At 46.6% G+C, this 15,398-nt stretch overlaps 2 protein-coding genes across 2 annotated transcripts; one reads left to right on the top strand and one right to left on the bottom strand.

The window, feature by feature from the left end:
* Positions 1-6,452: 6,452 nt before the first annotated feature.
* LOC125539151 (uncharacterized) lies at positions 6,453-7,600 on the top strand. The gene has a single exon (XM_048702524.2). The coding sequence runs from the start codon at positions 6,627-6,629 to the stop codon at positions 7,275-7,277; it is 651 nt and encodes a 216-aa protein (XP_048558481.1). The 5' UTR covers positions 6,453-6,626; the 3' UTR covers positions 7,278-7,600.
* A 4,351-nt stretch (positions 7,601-11,951) lies between these two features.
* LOC125533771 (casparian strip membrane protein 1) lies at positions 11,952-13,151 on the bottom strand. Its single transcript, XM_048697128.2, has 3 exons — positions 12,695-13,151; positions 12,493-12,616; positions 11,952-12,393 (listed from the first exon to the last, which is right to left on the bottom strand). Exons 1-3 carry the CDS (start codon positions 13,033-13,035, stop codon positions 12,178-12,180), a joined length of 681 nt encoding a protein of 226 aa, XP_048553085.1. The 5' UTR covers positions 13,036-13,151; the 3' UTR covers positions 11,952-12,177.
* Between the last annotated feature and the right edge of the window lie 2,247 nt (positions 13,152-15,398).

Here is a 15,398-nt window from a genome sequence, read left to right as displayed (position 1 = left end):
TTATTTGCATTGCATTGTGCCTCTTGCCATTTCATTGTATTGCACCATGGTCATCTTGTGGTTGCATTTATATGTTCATGTGATATTGTGTGCATTCCATCTCCCCTCTTTCAAAAGTTTGTTTTCCTGGTCCCAATTCACCTCAACACCCAAACCAAGCCATGGTCTAATGCAAACCCATTCAACTGCCCCTTTCCTCTTTATCCCAATTAATTTTTCATGTGACATTTTCCTGTCTAGGAAAATGTTCATACTTTTCCTATAAATGTTGCAACATGCCTACACCATCTCTGTAACTTCTTATCTCAATTGGACTTGTTTTGGTTGGGTTCAAAAATGGCTCAAGTTTGAATTTAATTCAAACTTGAATTATTTTTCTATCTCTAAAATGTCCAAAACATTTTAATCAAATTGTGCATATTACCAGGGCTCCATAAATATCTTCATCTTTGCCAAATTCCATATCTACTCCCCCCTTTCTTTTCTTTCAATTTTCTGTTTGAAGAAAAGCACAAGAAGAAGAGAGAGAGAGAGAGAGAGAGAGAGAGAGAGGCGGCATGCACCGCTGGCCACTTGGGCCTCCCACTAGGCCGGCCCAACCATCTCCCGTTCCTACGGCCAACCTAATCCTAACCCTAGCGCCAGGGGAGGTCTCCCGCTTGATCCCCATCTCCCTCCCGGGCGCCGTCATCTCTGCTCTTACCCCCTGCTCGCTGGTTCCCGGTCCTCCGTCGGCAGGAACCCATCCGCCACCGCGAGCAAGCTCTGCCCCACGCCAGCACCTCCCACTTCGCCGCCGGCCTGGTACCTCCAACACCCTCGAACCCCTGCCTCCTGTCAGCCTCACACACACCTCGAGCCAGGGGAGGAGCCCCTGCGCCCGATTCCCCATCGTCGCCAGCCTCCAGGAGCTCCCTGCCGTGTCCTTGCTCCAGCGAGCCCCGCTGCCGGATTGCACTGCCGCCCCGTTCGCCACCGCCTCCTCTGCTTCGCCCGTCCTCTTCTCCGCCTCCATCACCGGCGACCATGACCAGCACCCGCCTCTTGCAGCTCGAGCGCCACTGCAAGAGCTGCTCGGTCCGCCGCACGCTTCCCTCCGTCCCGGCCGTTGCCGACCTAGCCTCGGCCATCTCTCCACCGCCTCCTGCCTAGCCTGCATCCCCGTCGCTCCTCCTCGGCTTCTGCGTGGACCGTATCGTGAAGACCCCATGACACATCCCCGGTCTCATGTACCCATGTTGCACGACCTCGACCCAAGGATGCCCTGCCCGGCGTGCTTGCGCGCCCTACGACGACCTCCACCGCGGACCTATTCGCGTGAAGCCCCTACTCCTCCACCATCAGTGCCCGGCCACTCCGTTCCGTGCCTTGCTGCTGCTGCAGGCCATGAGCTCTCCGGCTACCGCAGGGACGCCATGGTCAAGACCACGTCCAGATCTCCTCCTCAACCGCGAGTAACGCAAGACGAATCCTCTGTGCACCTCTGCTTGTGGCTGTTAACGTCAAGACCGTCTCAGTTTTCGCCAAGCACCACCACCATCAAGTACTACTACATCACATTGATACGAGAACCACTACCGTCGACCTTCTAAGAACATGGTTTTGCCGAGTACCCCTTCGTTTTGTCAAGACCGTCAAGTCCCTCGACGACAAGTGCACGACTACGCGGATTGTACCAAGTACCCCTTCGTTTCGTCGAGACCGGCAAGTCCGAAGACCCCAAGTACCACGACGACCTGTGAACGACTACCGTCGCCAAGATCGCTAGTACCACTACCACCGCCAAGGATCGATATTACCGCTACTTTCACTACCGTCGCGAGAACAACTACTTCCTCTACGAATTCGAACCGCTCTGAGAATGCTCCCTTGGAAGGTATAACCGCCGAAACGACGCCCGTGGACAAATGCTTGTGATGTGTTGTATGAGATGCTCCTGTTTGGTCATGTTCGCACAGTGTCCCTTTAGTCACTCGTTTCCTTGTCACCGATTCGTGGGACACTCGGTATCCGGGATCACTCCCCGTACCTCTTGCACATTCCACACATCACACCTTTGTTTCTTGCACCAGCATCTCAACTAGTTGTCGGATCATCGGATCGTTGCCGTGGCACCGTTTCCGTTTTCGCCGCCATGACACCCCCTTTCTTTCCGTCGTGGCGACCAAATGCCCCATATCATCTTCATGTAAACCTTTAAAAAATTTGCATAAACTTGCATTTGTCATCCGCATCATGATAACAACATTTAAAATGTTTAAAATTGTTGTTTGTTTAAATTACTAATATGCATATGGGGATTTTCCGGATTGTTGTTTGTTGTTCCGGCCTCATTTAAACTTGCCTAAATAGTTAGTTTACTCATGTTTCACCTCTGGCCATGTTAACCAACATTTAATTTTGTTGAGTACCTAATCGGGAGTGAACTAAATAATGGAATGTGGTGTTTTGTCAATATGCATCCCAATGCATATTGAGCTCCACTTAACTTGTAGTGTTGTTTGTGCACTTTGCCATGCCATGCATAATTAAACCGGACATGCATCATACTTGGTTGTGCATCATGCCATGTTTATGTGATGGTTGTTTACTATATTGCTTGCTTCTTTCTGGGTAGCTTCTCTCGTTAGCTTCGGTTCCGTTCCGGAGTTGTGAGGATCCGTTCGACTACGTCTGTTTGTCTTCTTCATGGACTCATTCTTCTTCCTTGTGGGATCTCAGGCAAGATGACCATACCCTCAAAATCACTTTTATCTTTGCTTGCTAGTTGTTCGCTCTATTGCTTTGCCGCAATACATACCACTTGCTATAACATGCCTCCCATATTGCCATGTCAAGCCTCTAACCCACCTTTCCTAGCAAACCATTGTTTGGCTATGTTACCGCTTTGCTCAGCCCCTCTTATAGCGTTGCTAGTTGCAGGTGAAGATGAAGTTTGTTCCATGTTGGAACATGGATATGTTGGGATATCACAATATCTCTTATTTAATTTAATGCATCTATATACTTGGTTAAGGGTGGAAGGCTCGGCTTTATGCCTGGTGTTTTGTTCCACTCTTGCCGCCCTAGTTTTCCGTCATACCGGTGTTATGTTCCTTGATTTTGCGTTCCTTACACGGTTGGGTGTTATGGGGACCCCTTGACAGTTCGCTTTGAATAAAACTCCTCCAGCAAGGCCCAACCTTGGTTTTACCATTTGCCTCACCACCACCTACTTTTCCCTTGGGATTCGCGCTCCCGAGGGTCATCTTTATTTTAGCCCCCCGGGCCAGTGCTTGTCTAAGTGTTGGTCCGAACCGAGCTGCCTGCGAGGCCACCTCGGGGAAACTTGAGGTTTGGTTTTACTCGTAGCTAGTCTCATCCGGTGTTACCCTGAGAACGAGATACGTGCGACTCCTATCGGGATTGTCGGCACATCGGGTGGCTTTGCTGGTCTTGTTTTACCATTGTCGAAATGTCTTGTAACCGGGATTCTGAGTCTGATCGGGTCTTCCTGGGAGAAGGAATATCCTTCGTTGACCGCGAGAGCTTGTGATGGGCTAAGTTGGGACACCCCTGCAGGGTTTTGAACTTTTGAAAGTCGTGCCCGCGGTTATGGGTAGATAGGAATTTGTTAATATCCGGTTGTAGAGAACTTGACACTTAACTTTAACTAAAATGCATTAACCGCGTGTGTAGCCGTGATGGTCTCTTCCCGACGGAGTTCGGGAAGTGAACACGGTTTTGTGTTATGCTTGAACGTAAGTAGTTTCAGGATCATTTCTAGTTCACAACCGTGCTTTGCTTCTCTTTTCGCTCTTATTTGCGTAAGTTAGCCACCATATATGCTTAGTACTTGCTGCGGCTCCACCTCACTACCTTTTCCTGCCCATAAGCTTAAATAGTCTTGATCGTGAGGGTGTGAGATTGTTGAGTCCCCGTAACTCACAGATTACTTCTAAAAACTAGTTGCAGGTGCCGATGATAACCGTGCAGGTGACGCAACCGAGCTCAAGGAGGAGCTCGATGAAGATCGTGTTCGTTGTATTGTTTCGCTTCCTATTGATCAGTAGTGGAGCCCAGTCGGGGCGATCGGGGATCTATTGCATTAGGGGTTGTCTTTCTTTATTCAGTTCCGTAGTCGGACCTTGATTGTATTTTGGATGATATAATGCTATATTTATGTATTGTGTGAAGTGGCGATTGTAAGCCAACTCTTTATCCCTTTCTTATTCAGTACATGGGATGTGTAAAGATTGCCCCTCTTGCGACATGCCTACTATGCGGTTATGCCTCTAAGTCGTGCTCCGACACATGGGAGATATAGCCGCATTGTGGGTGTTACAAGATCCCTCGAGAACGATTACTACTCAAGCATCTTTTAATTTAGTTTAGTCTCCTCTAATTTTTTGTTTTATTTTTCGTTTGTACTTTAGTAAGCACTTCCTTTTTATCTGTGTTTCTAGCAACCTATTAAAGTAGACTATTTCCAAACTCCAGTTGGGTGTGTATGGAACTACGTAAAGTGATGTCGTATTTGCGAGGTCTGTAGTGCCATCCTATTTGCTCTTTGTTGAATTTGACACTTACTTATCACGAAAGTGCTAAGATAGCCACGTGCACTTGTAGGTCGTCACCACCACCGCTGGTGGTGAAAGAGAAGGAGCAGGAGGAGGAGGTCGAGTACTTGGTCGCCCACGAGGAGGCCAACCGGCGGCAATATGAGAAGTTCGCACTCCAGGAGGAGGAGCGGTGGCCTGCTGGCGCTAGCTGAAAGCGTGTCCAGCGTGGAGGCTAAAGCGCCACCGCCGCCACCACAACCCACTCCCAACGTGGAGGCCTACATGCCGCCATCGCCACTACCACCCGCGCCCCGCGTGGAGCACACCGACCAGTGGACAACCAATGTGCCCGTCTACGTGTCGTGCTTGCATGTTTGGCTAGGCCCGACTGAGGAGGAGGAGCACCAGCACATCCTGGAGTGTCAGGCACGAGCCCAGGCGGCGGAGTAGGCGGACACAGAGCAAATGATGCAGATGGAGTACATGAGGAGCCCGAGTGGCGTGAGCTCGCGGAGGAGGCAAGGGATGCGCAGTCGCAGGCACCCGATGCGACCCAGCAAGCGGTGGCACTGGCTGCCTATCGGCAAGCCTTTTACCTGAGCACAAGCACCGGAGTACGTCAACCTCACCAATGAGGATGACGACGACGAAGCATAAATGCGCCTTAGATCTGCCGGATGCAGCATTTTTTGTTTTTTATGTTTTTATTTTAAGTTATATTAATGTAAGTGGACTTTGGCCAGCCGTTTGAACTATTATATTTATATTTGAATTTAGTTTCATCCTGAAATTTGAGATGCGGTGGCCGCGTTAGACGCACATCCGGCAAGCTGAACATAGCCGAATGAAATCGTCTACCTAGTCGACCCAAACAAATAAAACCCACGTCCGTTTACGTCGGTCGGTTGGAGTTGGCCTCAGGCACCAACCTTGTTCTATGCTGGACAGAAGGCCGCCAAATCCTATTTGGCGCTCGTAGCGCTCGATATAGTTGTTTTGACAATCGGGCGCATACCCCCCTCCCTTTGTTTGCTACTAACGGGTCGGCCCATCTCCGCCTTGGATTATATGTCTATAACGCAAAAAAGGGCGCTCGAGGAGAATAAAAGCTGCCACCTTCAGCATCGAGGCAGGATGCAATAACCATTGCGCCACCTCTCCCAGTGTGATCAGTTACATCGTTTATGCCATTCGTTCTTCCGTCTTTCCTTTTTTTCCTGTTTTAATTTTTTTTCAAATTCGAGAATGTTTCTTTTTCTTCATGTTTTTTCTGCAAAATGGATGAACATTTATTTTTTCAAATTCAACAAACTTTTTCCATATTTGATGAACTTTTTCATATTCGATGAACTTATTTTTGAATTGAATGAACTTTTTTCAAATCTGATGAACATTTTTAAAATTCGATGAACCTTTTTTGAATTCAATGAACCTTTTTCAAATTAGATGAGAAGTTTTCAAATTCGATGATTTTTCCAAATTTGAACTTTTTCAATTTTGGAGAACTTTTTCAAATGCGATGAACTTTCTCAAATTTGATGAACTTTTTTTTAAAATTGATGAAGGTTTTTTAAAATCCGTGAACTTATTAGCTTGCCCAGCCGGGCCAAAAATCCATGCCCGTGGGCCGTGTCAGGCTAAAAATCTGTGTGTAGTATTTTCGGGCGTTAACGAATCAAAGATTCTTACAGGCTGACATAAAAATAAAAATTACAGTTTTGCTAAAGCACATCTAAATGTGCCATAAGTATTGCACATCTAAGTCCTATGTTATTTGATCTTACATCGAGATTCATGTGGATATTTTTCTTTTTTCTCTCTTTATACTTGATTCATTCATTTAAATGTGCAATAACTAGAGCACATCTAGATGTGCCCAGACACACCCAATCCTGAGATCCGAGATGATATCGCCTTCCCAAACCAAAACGCAGCGGAGCTTCCAAAGCCAAACCAAAACCCTCGTCCCTCTTCCCCCTCCTCGTTCCTATCGCCGCCACCCCTCCACCCCTCGATTTCTAGCACCCATCGCGACCCTACTCCCCATCCCATACCCAGCCTGCTCCTCGCACCCTCGCCGCCCCAATGGAGACAGCCGCCGCCGTGTCCGTGCCCAGATCCGCCTGCCGTGCCGCGCTCCCCTTCCCGGCGCCCCTCAAGCTCCAGGGCCGCGTTGCGCTCCCCCGCCGGGCGCTCCCTGGGGCGCCGAGGCAGCGCCTCGTCGCGCGCTGCGCGGCTGCCGACGACAGTGCGGCGGCAGAGCTCCCCATCGAGAAAAGGTTCGCCGCCTTCCCGGCCGTCATGGACATCAACCAGATCCGCGAGATCCTGCCCCACAGGTTCCCCTTCCTCCTGGTAGATAGGGTCATCGAGTACAAGGCAGGAGAGTATGCTGTTGCGATCAAGAATGTCACGATAAATGACAACTTCTTCCCCGGCCACTTCCCGGAGCGCCCGATAATGCCCGGCGTTCTCATGGTTGAGGCCATGGCCCAGGTCGGGGGCATCGTGATGCTGCAGCCTGAAGTCGGTGGATCCCAAGACAATTTCTTCTTTGCAGGGGTTGATAAGGTGAGATTCAGGAAGCCAGTGATTGCTGGTGACACTCTGGTCATGAGGATGACCCTCACCAAGTATCAGAGGAAATTCGGGCTTGCAAAGATGGAAGGAAAAGCTTATGTGGGTGGCGACGTAGTGTGTGAGGGGGAGTTCCTCCTTATTAGCGCCACTGAATGATCAGATCTACCTGTGTACTATGTGATCCTCTTACAAGATCCGATTAGACTGGGTTTGTTGAGAGAATTGAGTTGTGAACTGAACTTACAACATGTGAGGCAATCTTATCTTTTTACATCAAAGTTGTGTAATGGCCTTTTGGGGCCGAGTCAGGCTATGTTGCTGGTGTTACAAGGTTACAATATCTGTAGTTTGGTGGAATAACTATGCTTGTTAAAAAAAGATACTTCCTCTGTTCCAAATTATAAGATGTTCTGATAGACTAAAATAGCCTAACAAGACGTCTTATAATTTGGGGCGGAGGTAGTACATTTTAATGCTTTGCCCCGGAGTGACGCCATTATCAAGGTATTACATCTACCACAGTGAATTCAGACAATTTAAATTTTCTTGGCCATGCATTTTAAGTATAGTGGTTGACTATCTGTGCAACTCATGTATACAGCTGTGGATGCACAACTATCATTTATGCAGATTTTGTAATATAGATACTAGATGATTTCACACGTTAAGTTGTGTGCACACACAAGATTCAGGCTTATGAATCTGTAATGTTGTGCATATCTATTACTGCACAAAATTCATGCAGAAAATGTAGAACCTGAACTTTGATTGGGATTGCATGTGACATCAGAGTAAACATCAGATAGGTAAGCCGTGCAGCAACTGGTATACGTTGATAATATATTACTCCCTCTGTAAAGAAATATAAGAGTTTTTAGATCACTATTTTAGTAATCTAAACGCTCTTACATTTGTTTACAGAGGGAGTACCATATGTACACCTTATACCTGTCCAACAACTGCAATATTTTTTGAAACGTGGTCCCTTAAGGTAGAATAGAGTTTACCGGTTAATTAATAAAAACCATGGCAAAAACCGATACAACGTGCCCACAAGAAAGGGCAGCCCGGGTGACCTGGCACCAACCAGACTACACATGCCCTGAAGAGGATGTCGTTGAGACTGCTTGCCTTTCATGGTCATCACCTCTCCCGAGTAGTCGATTTCAACTTCGCCGTAGACGACCTGTCAAGACCCCTTCAAACGAATCAAGTGCAGATGTCGAGGACTGGTAGCTCCTATTTTGCTGACGTACTTCCCAGGAGAAAGTTGCACGCCTCGCATCTACCCAGGGGCGGAGGCAGCCCAGCGGGCCGCCCCGGGCCCTCTTTGTGTACTGTAGTGATGTGCACAGTAATTCGCTCCAATCTAGGAAGAAATTGGGCCTCACGCCCCAGGCCTGGGCCCTGGGGGCCTGGGGCCTGTATCCGCCACTGCATCTACCCAACATGGCACAACCTCTATTTTCCTGACGTACTTCCCAGGAGAAAGTTTGCACGCCTCGCATCTACCCAACATGGCACAACCTCCAGAGAGCACCGCCCATCGAAACCACCCCTCATGGAGTCATCATTGCCGTAGGGCCCTACCGCACACAGCTCTAACTTCTCTGACACAGTGAGAAACAAGCATAGGTGCACTTGTTGGCGAACCGGACAGTCGACATCAGAAGGACAAGCCACGACCCAGCTCCGCACGCCATCATCGTTATCGCTGCACAAGTCGCAAAGCCCGAAAGGGAAGCGCAGGGAAGGCTAGCGGGTCTTTAAAGCAACACCCCAGGGGGGGGGGGCAGGGACAACGTTATTTCCCGACCCAGCAAGGTCTAGGCTTTCGCCTCTACAACAAGATCCGAGGATGGAGCGAGTAGAAGAGCTCCACATCAGTGCCTTCAAGAAAGGGGAACGACGCTCGTAGGCGCCACCATCGTCGGCCTACCATAGTCAGGCAAGCCTGCCCTCAGAGCAGACTCAGCGAATACCCTCGCACAACGGACTGTAGCCAGCCGACCACGCCGTCGCCTCCCAGGGACCACCATATTAACTGAATTTGGATTGCACCAGGTACATTCAGATGTGTGCTTATTAGAGCACATCAAAATCTGACGTTACCCCTGATTGTTTTCTTTACTGTTTACCCCACAGCCTCACCCATACACATGCAATATTTACATCATCATATACAAAAAGAGGGAGGAAGAAAGAAAATTAAAGAAGAAAAACTAACCTATCCCCTATCAAGGAGGTAAGAAAGAAACCTATCTCTCGCCATATCATGTTTGAATTTAGAGTTAATCCTATGAGATAACAAAGAGATATCATGTACAAAACCCTTCCTCCACTTGTAGAAAGTAGGCCTTTCATGCCTAAAAGCCCTTGCATTCCTCACGGTCCATATATTCCAACACGCAGTGAACACCACCTCCAAAGAGAAGGGTTTATGGAAATCTGGGAGCTCTTGCTCGACGCCCATGAGCGTCAAAAGCAAGACCTTTCGCTGAAGAATTCGCGTACACAGGCCGGCCCATTTACTAGGCGACAACCGAACGTAATAGAAAATGTGAGAAAAATGGAGTGATGGATGGATTTGATACCGCGGACTAGCGCAGGGTAAACACGTCTCCAGCCACTTCACCTAGCGAGTGAGTTCATCTTAAACTACCGCGCTGAGCTAAAAGTAACATGTACATCGGCAGATCTCTTTTTTAATCTTCCTTAAAAATGAATAATGTTTCTGGAACAAACTTTTCAATGTGTATTTTCTTTTTGAAAAACGTGAACGATTATTGAAAACATGGGATTTCTTTTTAAGGAAACAAAAAAAATATTGAATATATATATAAGATGAATAGTTATACATCAAACATTTTTGTAATATATATGCTGAACAATTTTTAACTACAGAATGAACATTTTGTGATATATGCTCAATAATATTTAAAACATATTAAACATTTTAGTGATATATGATGAACACATTTTAAATGTAGATTAAACATTTTTGTAATATACTCTAAACAATTTTTGACTACACAGTAAACAATTTTGTGATATACGCTAAACAAACATTTAAATACACGTTGAACATTTTGTGATATATGCTGAACTATTTTAAATTGTGAACTAAATTTTAAAAAGTGAAAAAATGAATCCGTGAACTTTTTTTGACATCACGAACAAAAATTTGGATTTCAATTTTTTTTCTTGAAACAAAATATAAAAATAAAAACGAAAAATGATCAAATGAAAGAAAAAGAAAAGGACACAGAAAAAACAGAAACAGAAAGAAAGAAAAAAATAGAAAAAAAAGAAAAACCGGCCAAATAAAAAAACGGTTCAGGGAACCTACTAGAAGGTTCCCAAAACCGGCTGCTTTCAGGAAGTGGGTCGGCCCGTGTCGCCTCGTTCGTCGGTTTTTCGTTTGCCTGGAAATCCAACCTAGCTTGCCTAGCAATGTGCATCATATCAGTTCCAGTCAATCTGTAAGTAAGCCCAAACTCTTCTGGCACTTCTCTCCGAAATTTCCTAGTTGCTGCATGTTGCGGCAAAGTGCCGCCGAAACTGTACACAAAACTTTCTCGTTCATGTTTTGGGAACCTTCTAGAAGGTTTGTGGATCTTTTATTTTATTTTATAGATTTCTGGGTTTTTTCTTATCATTTTTATCTTTCTCCTTTTTCATAAATTAAAAAACTTTAAAAAGCCAAATCATCAAAAAATAGAAATTAAAAAATTGTTCCGTTTATGTAAAAAATTGATTGAAAATTCCAATTATTTTTTCGCATTTTAGGAAAATGTTTGGAAATTCAAAAATTGGTCTCTTTTTTTAAATGTTCAATTATTCATAATTTATTTGAAACTTAAAAAAATCGTAATTTGTTTTTTATCCACATTTTTAAAAAACAATATGTATTTGGTTTTTCACAATTTTCAAAAAATAATTCAGATTTACAAATGTTGTCCAAAAAAATGTTTGGAATAAAAAAACATATTTACAATTTTTGTTCGTGTTTCTCAAACAATGTTCAAAATTCCAAACATTGTTTGTGTTTTTCAAAACTGTTTTTCAATTTAAAATTTTGTTCACATTATTTGTTTCAAATCTACCGTTTCCAATAGGTGCTACCGATAGGAGCTACCGTTTCCTCCACCCCTAACCTTTTTTTTGAGGGGCTTAAACTTTTTCTCTTTCGCTCAAAAAAAGTTTAAGAGCTACTTGACATTCTCTTTTGAGCTAACTGACATTTAGGGACTGCCATTCATGGAAGTCATGGCAAAAAAATAAAATTAGCACTCCAAAATGCTTTTGTTGTGAAGCATCAGTTTTGTTTCTTATTTTTTTGCTACAACTTCCACGAATGTCATTACCTTATGAAACTTGACAAACACTCACAACATTGGTCAATGTTTGCCACCAACTTTTTTAGAATTTTTTACATTTTTTTAGGATTTTACTGTTCATGCTGAGATCATATGAGTTCAAACTGAGATAGAGACTTTCCAACACTTTTGTCATGAATGCAAATGAGATGCACATATAGATGATGTTTTTCTAAACATTTTGATATCTTATTCACGTTTTTCTAAGTTAGTATGAATTTGTTATGAAGTTTTTAAAGTGGCTGTCAAACGGTCAAAGGGCAAAAACATAAACGAGCAAAGTGGTTTGGGCGGAAACAATTATTTTCAGAAACTAGGGGTAAACCTGCCGAGTGTGACCCAACTAGGGGCATAAAATCAATTATTTCTATATATTATGTCACTTGAGTCGCAGTCAACTGAGACCTAGCCACACCCATTCATAAAAGAAATCGGTCAGTTGAGTAAAAAGTTGAGCATTTCGGAACACGTTGATCGCTGACGACCTTGTATTACCAAGCAACACAAATACAAGTACAGATTAACAGGTGCACTGCCACTTACTCGCCAATGCGCAGAATTACACAAATGCAGAAAGGAAACTGAGGATGCATGCAACATTTAAAAACACAGGCACGGTTAATTAAACAAAGCCCGGGGTTGCCGCAGCTGGACTGCTGGCCGGAGCAAGGCTGGTTTCAGCGCTTCCTGATGGAGAAGGCGGCGAGGACGACGAGGAGCACGAAGATGAAGACGGAGAGGAAGGAGGCCACGACGGCGCCGCTCGTGCGCCGGCAGAAGCCGTGGAACTGCATGCAGATGGGCACCCAGTTGGCACGCTCGTTCCCGCTGTGCGCCAGGTCCACGATGGCCGCCGCCGCCGCTGCCCCCGCCGTCAGCAGCCCGAGCATGATCTGCATGATCGCAGTGGTTAACCACCCTGTCACGTGCATGATGTGCGTGGCGCCGTTGGAGCGAGTGGGGAAGAAAGAAAAGGGCTTGTCAGTTGTTACCGTGTCGCAGACGAGCAAGAGAAGCCTGAGGACGGTGGTTTGAGGCCGCAGCACGACGACGGCGGAGAACGGGAGGGATAACAGCAGGTACCCCGCGGCGATCGCGCTCGCCACCATGAGGAACCTGCAAGAAATAATACATGAGGCGCGGCATTCGCCATTAACTTAATTCGAACGATCGATGATGGGATTGGGCACTGACAGGAAGGCCGGGAAGTCGTCGAAACGGGCGCGGAACTGGAAGAACTCGGTGAAGACGGAGAGCGTCTCGTCGGACGTGCCGGTCGCGATGGCCGCCGCGAGCGCGGGCCCGAACGCCGCGATCCTCAGCAGGAAGTCGAGGAACGCCATGCACCGGCTGCCGCGGTCGCTCCGCCGGAAGAACCGCATGGGGAACTTGCGCGGGGTTGTCGTCGTGGCCGCAGCTGCAGGAGCGGCCGCCGCGGCAGACGGGGGCGCGGCCGCGGGGGCCTTGGAGGGCGCGCCCTGGCCGGGGGCGACGTCGTAAACGGGGATGACAGTGGCGGCCTCGCTGGTGCTCATGTTCGGTGCTTGCGTGAGGATCGTCGGACGCGGGAGGAGAGGAGAAGGCGGGGTTTCTTGATGGGGTTTATGAGATGAGAGGTGCTTGTGTTTGATTTGATTGGGTTGCGGTGGCAGCGGCGGATTTTATAGAGGCAGAGACGTCCTGCTGCCTGCTGGGATGAGTTGGATATGGTGTGAATGAGTGAGAGGCGATCATGGAGTGGAGAAGTTTGTGCAGAGGTTGGGAGGGTTGTGGTTTGGGTTTGGGCTTTGTGGGAGTGGTTGCCAACTGCTATGAAATGCAAACGCCAAACAGTATCTTGCAGATGCAGTGGTTTGCCTCTGCTGCACTGGCCAGCTCTCACAATGTATGAATCATGGATGAACTGCCTCTACATCTGCCCTGTTACTTATGATGCTGTACTAACTTTTTTTCGCTTTTCCAGGCTGCTTATTGTCAGTATTTTGAAACCAAAAAACTTAAATGGCCACTTGTTATAGCATCATACATATTTATACAAATAAATCGTTGTTTCCATCAATAAAAATAAGACCTAAAATAAAGAAAAATAGCCTCAAGATAATGATAATAATCATTCTTCACAACTTCTTAATCTGAAAAAACATATTCTTGACAACCACTGTTCTTGTCCATCATGCTCTGCAGTGGCCCATTGCCCTCCTACCATATTGAAAGGAAAATCGTCCCAATTTCATCATCAATGTGAATAGTTTTAGTTTTGTGTCATGTGACAATGCTAGGTGTTGGTGGGCCGATCAGGTCACTGGATTGGGTTGGTTGTCCCGCCCGGTGTTGGATCAAGCAGCCTAGCACCGTTTGATTCGTGAGTCCCTCATCCCGGTCTCCTCGCTTCACAACGAACATACGGAAAATCCCCTCTCACCCCCTGCCCGTCACACAAAGCACACGGCTCCGCTCACCGTCACAACACAATGCTTAGCTTGGCCCTCATCACTACGCGGCACCGAGCTCTTGTAAGGACAGCAGCCACCGACGACTCACAACATGACTCGGGCAAGAGGACACTCGACACTAGTGCCGCTCCGCCTTGCACACCGCTCCATTCGCCTGTAGTGTCGCTGAATACGTCACAACATTGGTGGTGTCGTTCATAGCATCACCACCTAGCTAGTAGTGGTGGTGTTCACCTTGCAGCATTGCCGTAGCAGCGCGCGCTTGGGCTCAAAGCATTGTGCATAGCAGGCCACAACATTGTTGTCCACCATCGTAGCGTCATCGTCTCCGCCTAGCTAGCAGTAGTGTGGTTCGCCTTGCAACATAGTCGCAACTACACACGCTTGGGCTCATAGCATTGTGCATAGCCGGCCACAACATTGTTGTCCATCATCGTAGCATCCTTGTTGCCACCTTGCAACATCGTCCAAACAACAGACGGTTGGTAGCATCACCTGTCGCCGATCGCAGAATAGATGTCAAATGTGCCAGCTCGTCACAGACAACCCTTGCAGCATTGACGGGCGTCTTGCAGTAGCGCGATGGTTGTCCTAGTAGCACTTGGCCCCATCGCTTGCAACAGTGGGCGTCAATTTCCATCACGTGGTGATTCGGTGGCCTATAGTGCATGACACACAACTTTGGTCGGGGAGTGAGCAACAGGAGCAAGAGAGGGAGACAAAAAAAAGGAGAAGAGGAAGAGATAGCGGTGCGAGACTGCATGGATGGACGAGAGCGACATGCCGTGAAAAGGGATAAGGCATGGGGCCCATCGGGCCACATGGCAAGTGTGTGTCATGATCGACGCAAGAGGCGGATAGGTGGCTCCATTAGAATCATTTACATGTGTTCAATGCATTGCATATGCGTGTAATCAATGTCAATCTCTTCCAGTGTGCAACTTAATTCCGCGTATTCAGATATACATTGTTAGTATATCTCCTTGGGATATGTTGCAACGGTGTTCTGTATTTATATAGAACTAGAGGATACCCTGCGCGTTGATGCGGCAATTGATTGACGAAAATTAAAGTTGATAACATGAGAAACAAAATGAAAATCCATGTGACTTATTTTATTTGATTATAGGATGACTCTCTTAGATATATAGGACTGAATAGGTATTAAACTTGATTATGTACCTATAAGTGACTAGTATAAGTTATAACTGTAAGCATATTGCAGAAAATGCACACTAGCTCAATAGAACTCCACAAATCCAGCTTTTCTTTGTGGTTTCTAGCTCTAGGTAACAATCTCAGATCCATTCGGTTACATCGGCAATAAGGATGGCAATGGGTCGGGTTTGGGTCGGGTTGAACAATATTAAATCCATATCCATATCCATGAAGACAGTCTTTGTCCATCCACGAAAAAAATCCATGGGTGATAAATCATGTCATGT

This window comes from Triticum urartu, chromosome 2A (assembly GCF_056163025.1).
Source record: "Triticum urartu cultivar PI428250 chromosome 2A, HENAU_Tu73, whole genome shotgun sequence".
Taxonomy (NCBI): Eukaryota; Viridiplantae; Streptophyta; class Magnoliopsida; order Poales; family Poaceae; genus Triticum; species Triticum urartu.
Note: the sequence above shows the minus strand (reverse complement) of the source record. Positions and strands in the feature narration are given on the sequence as shown.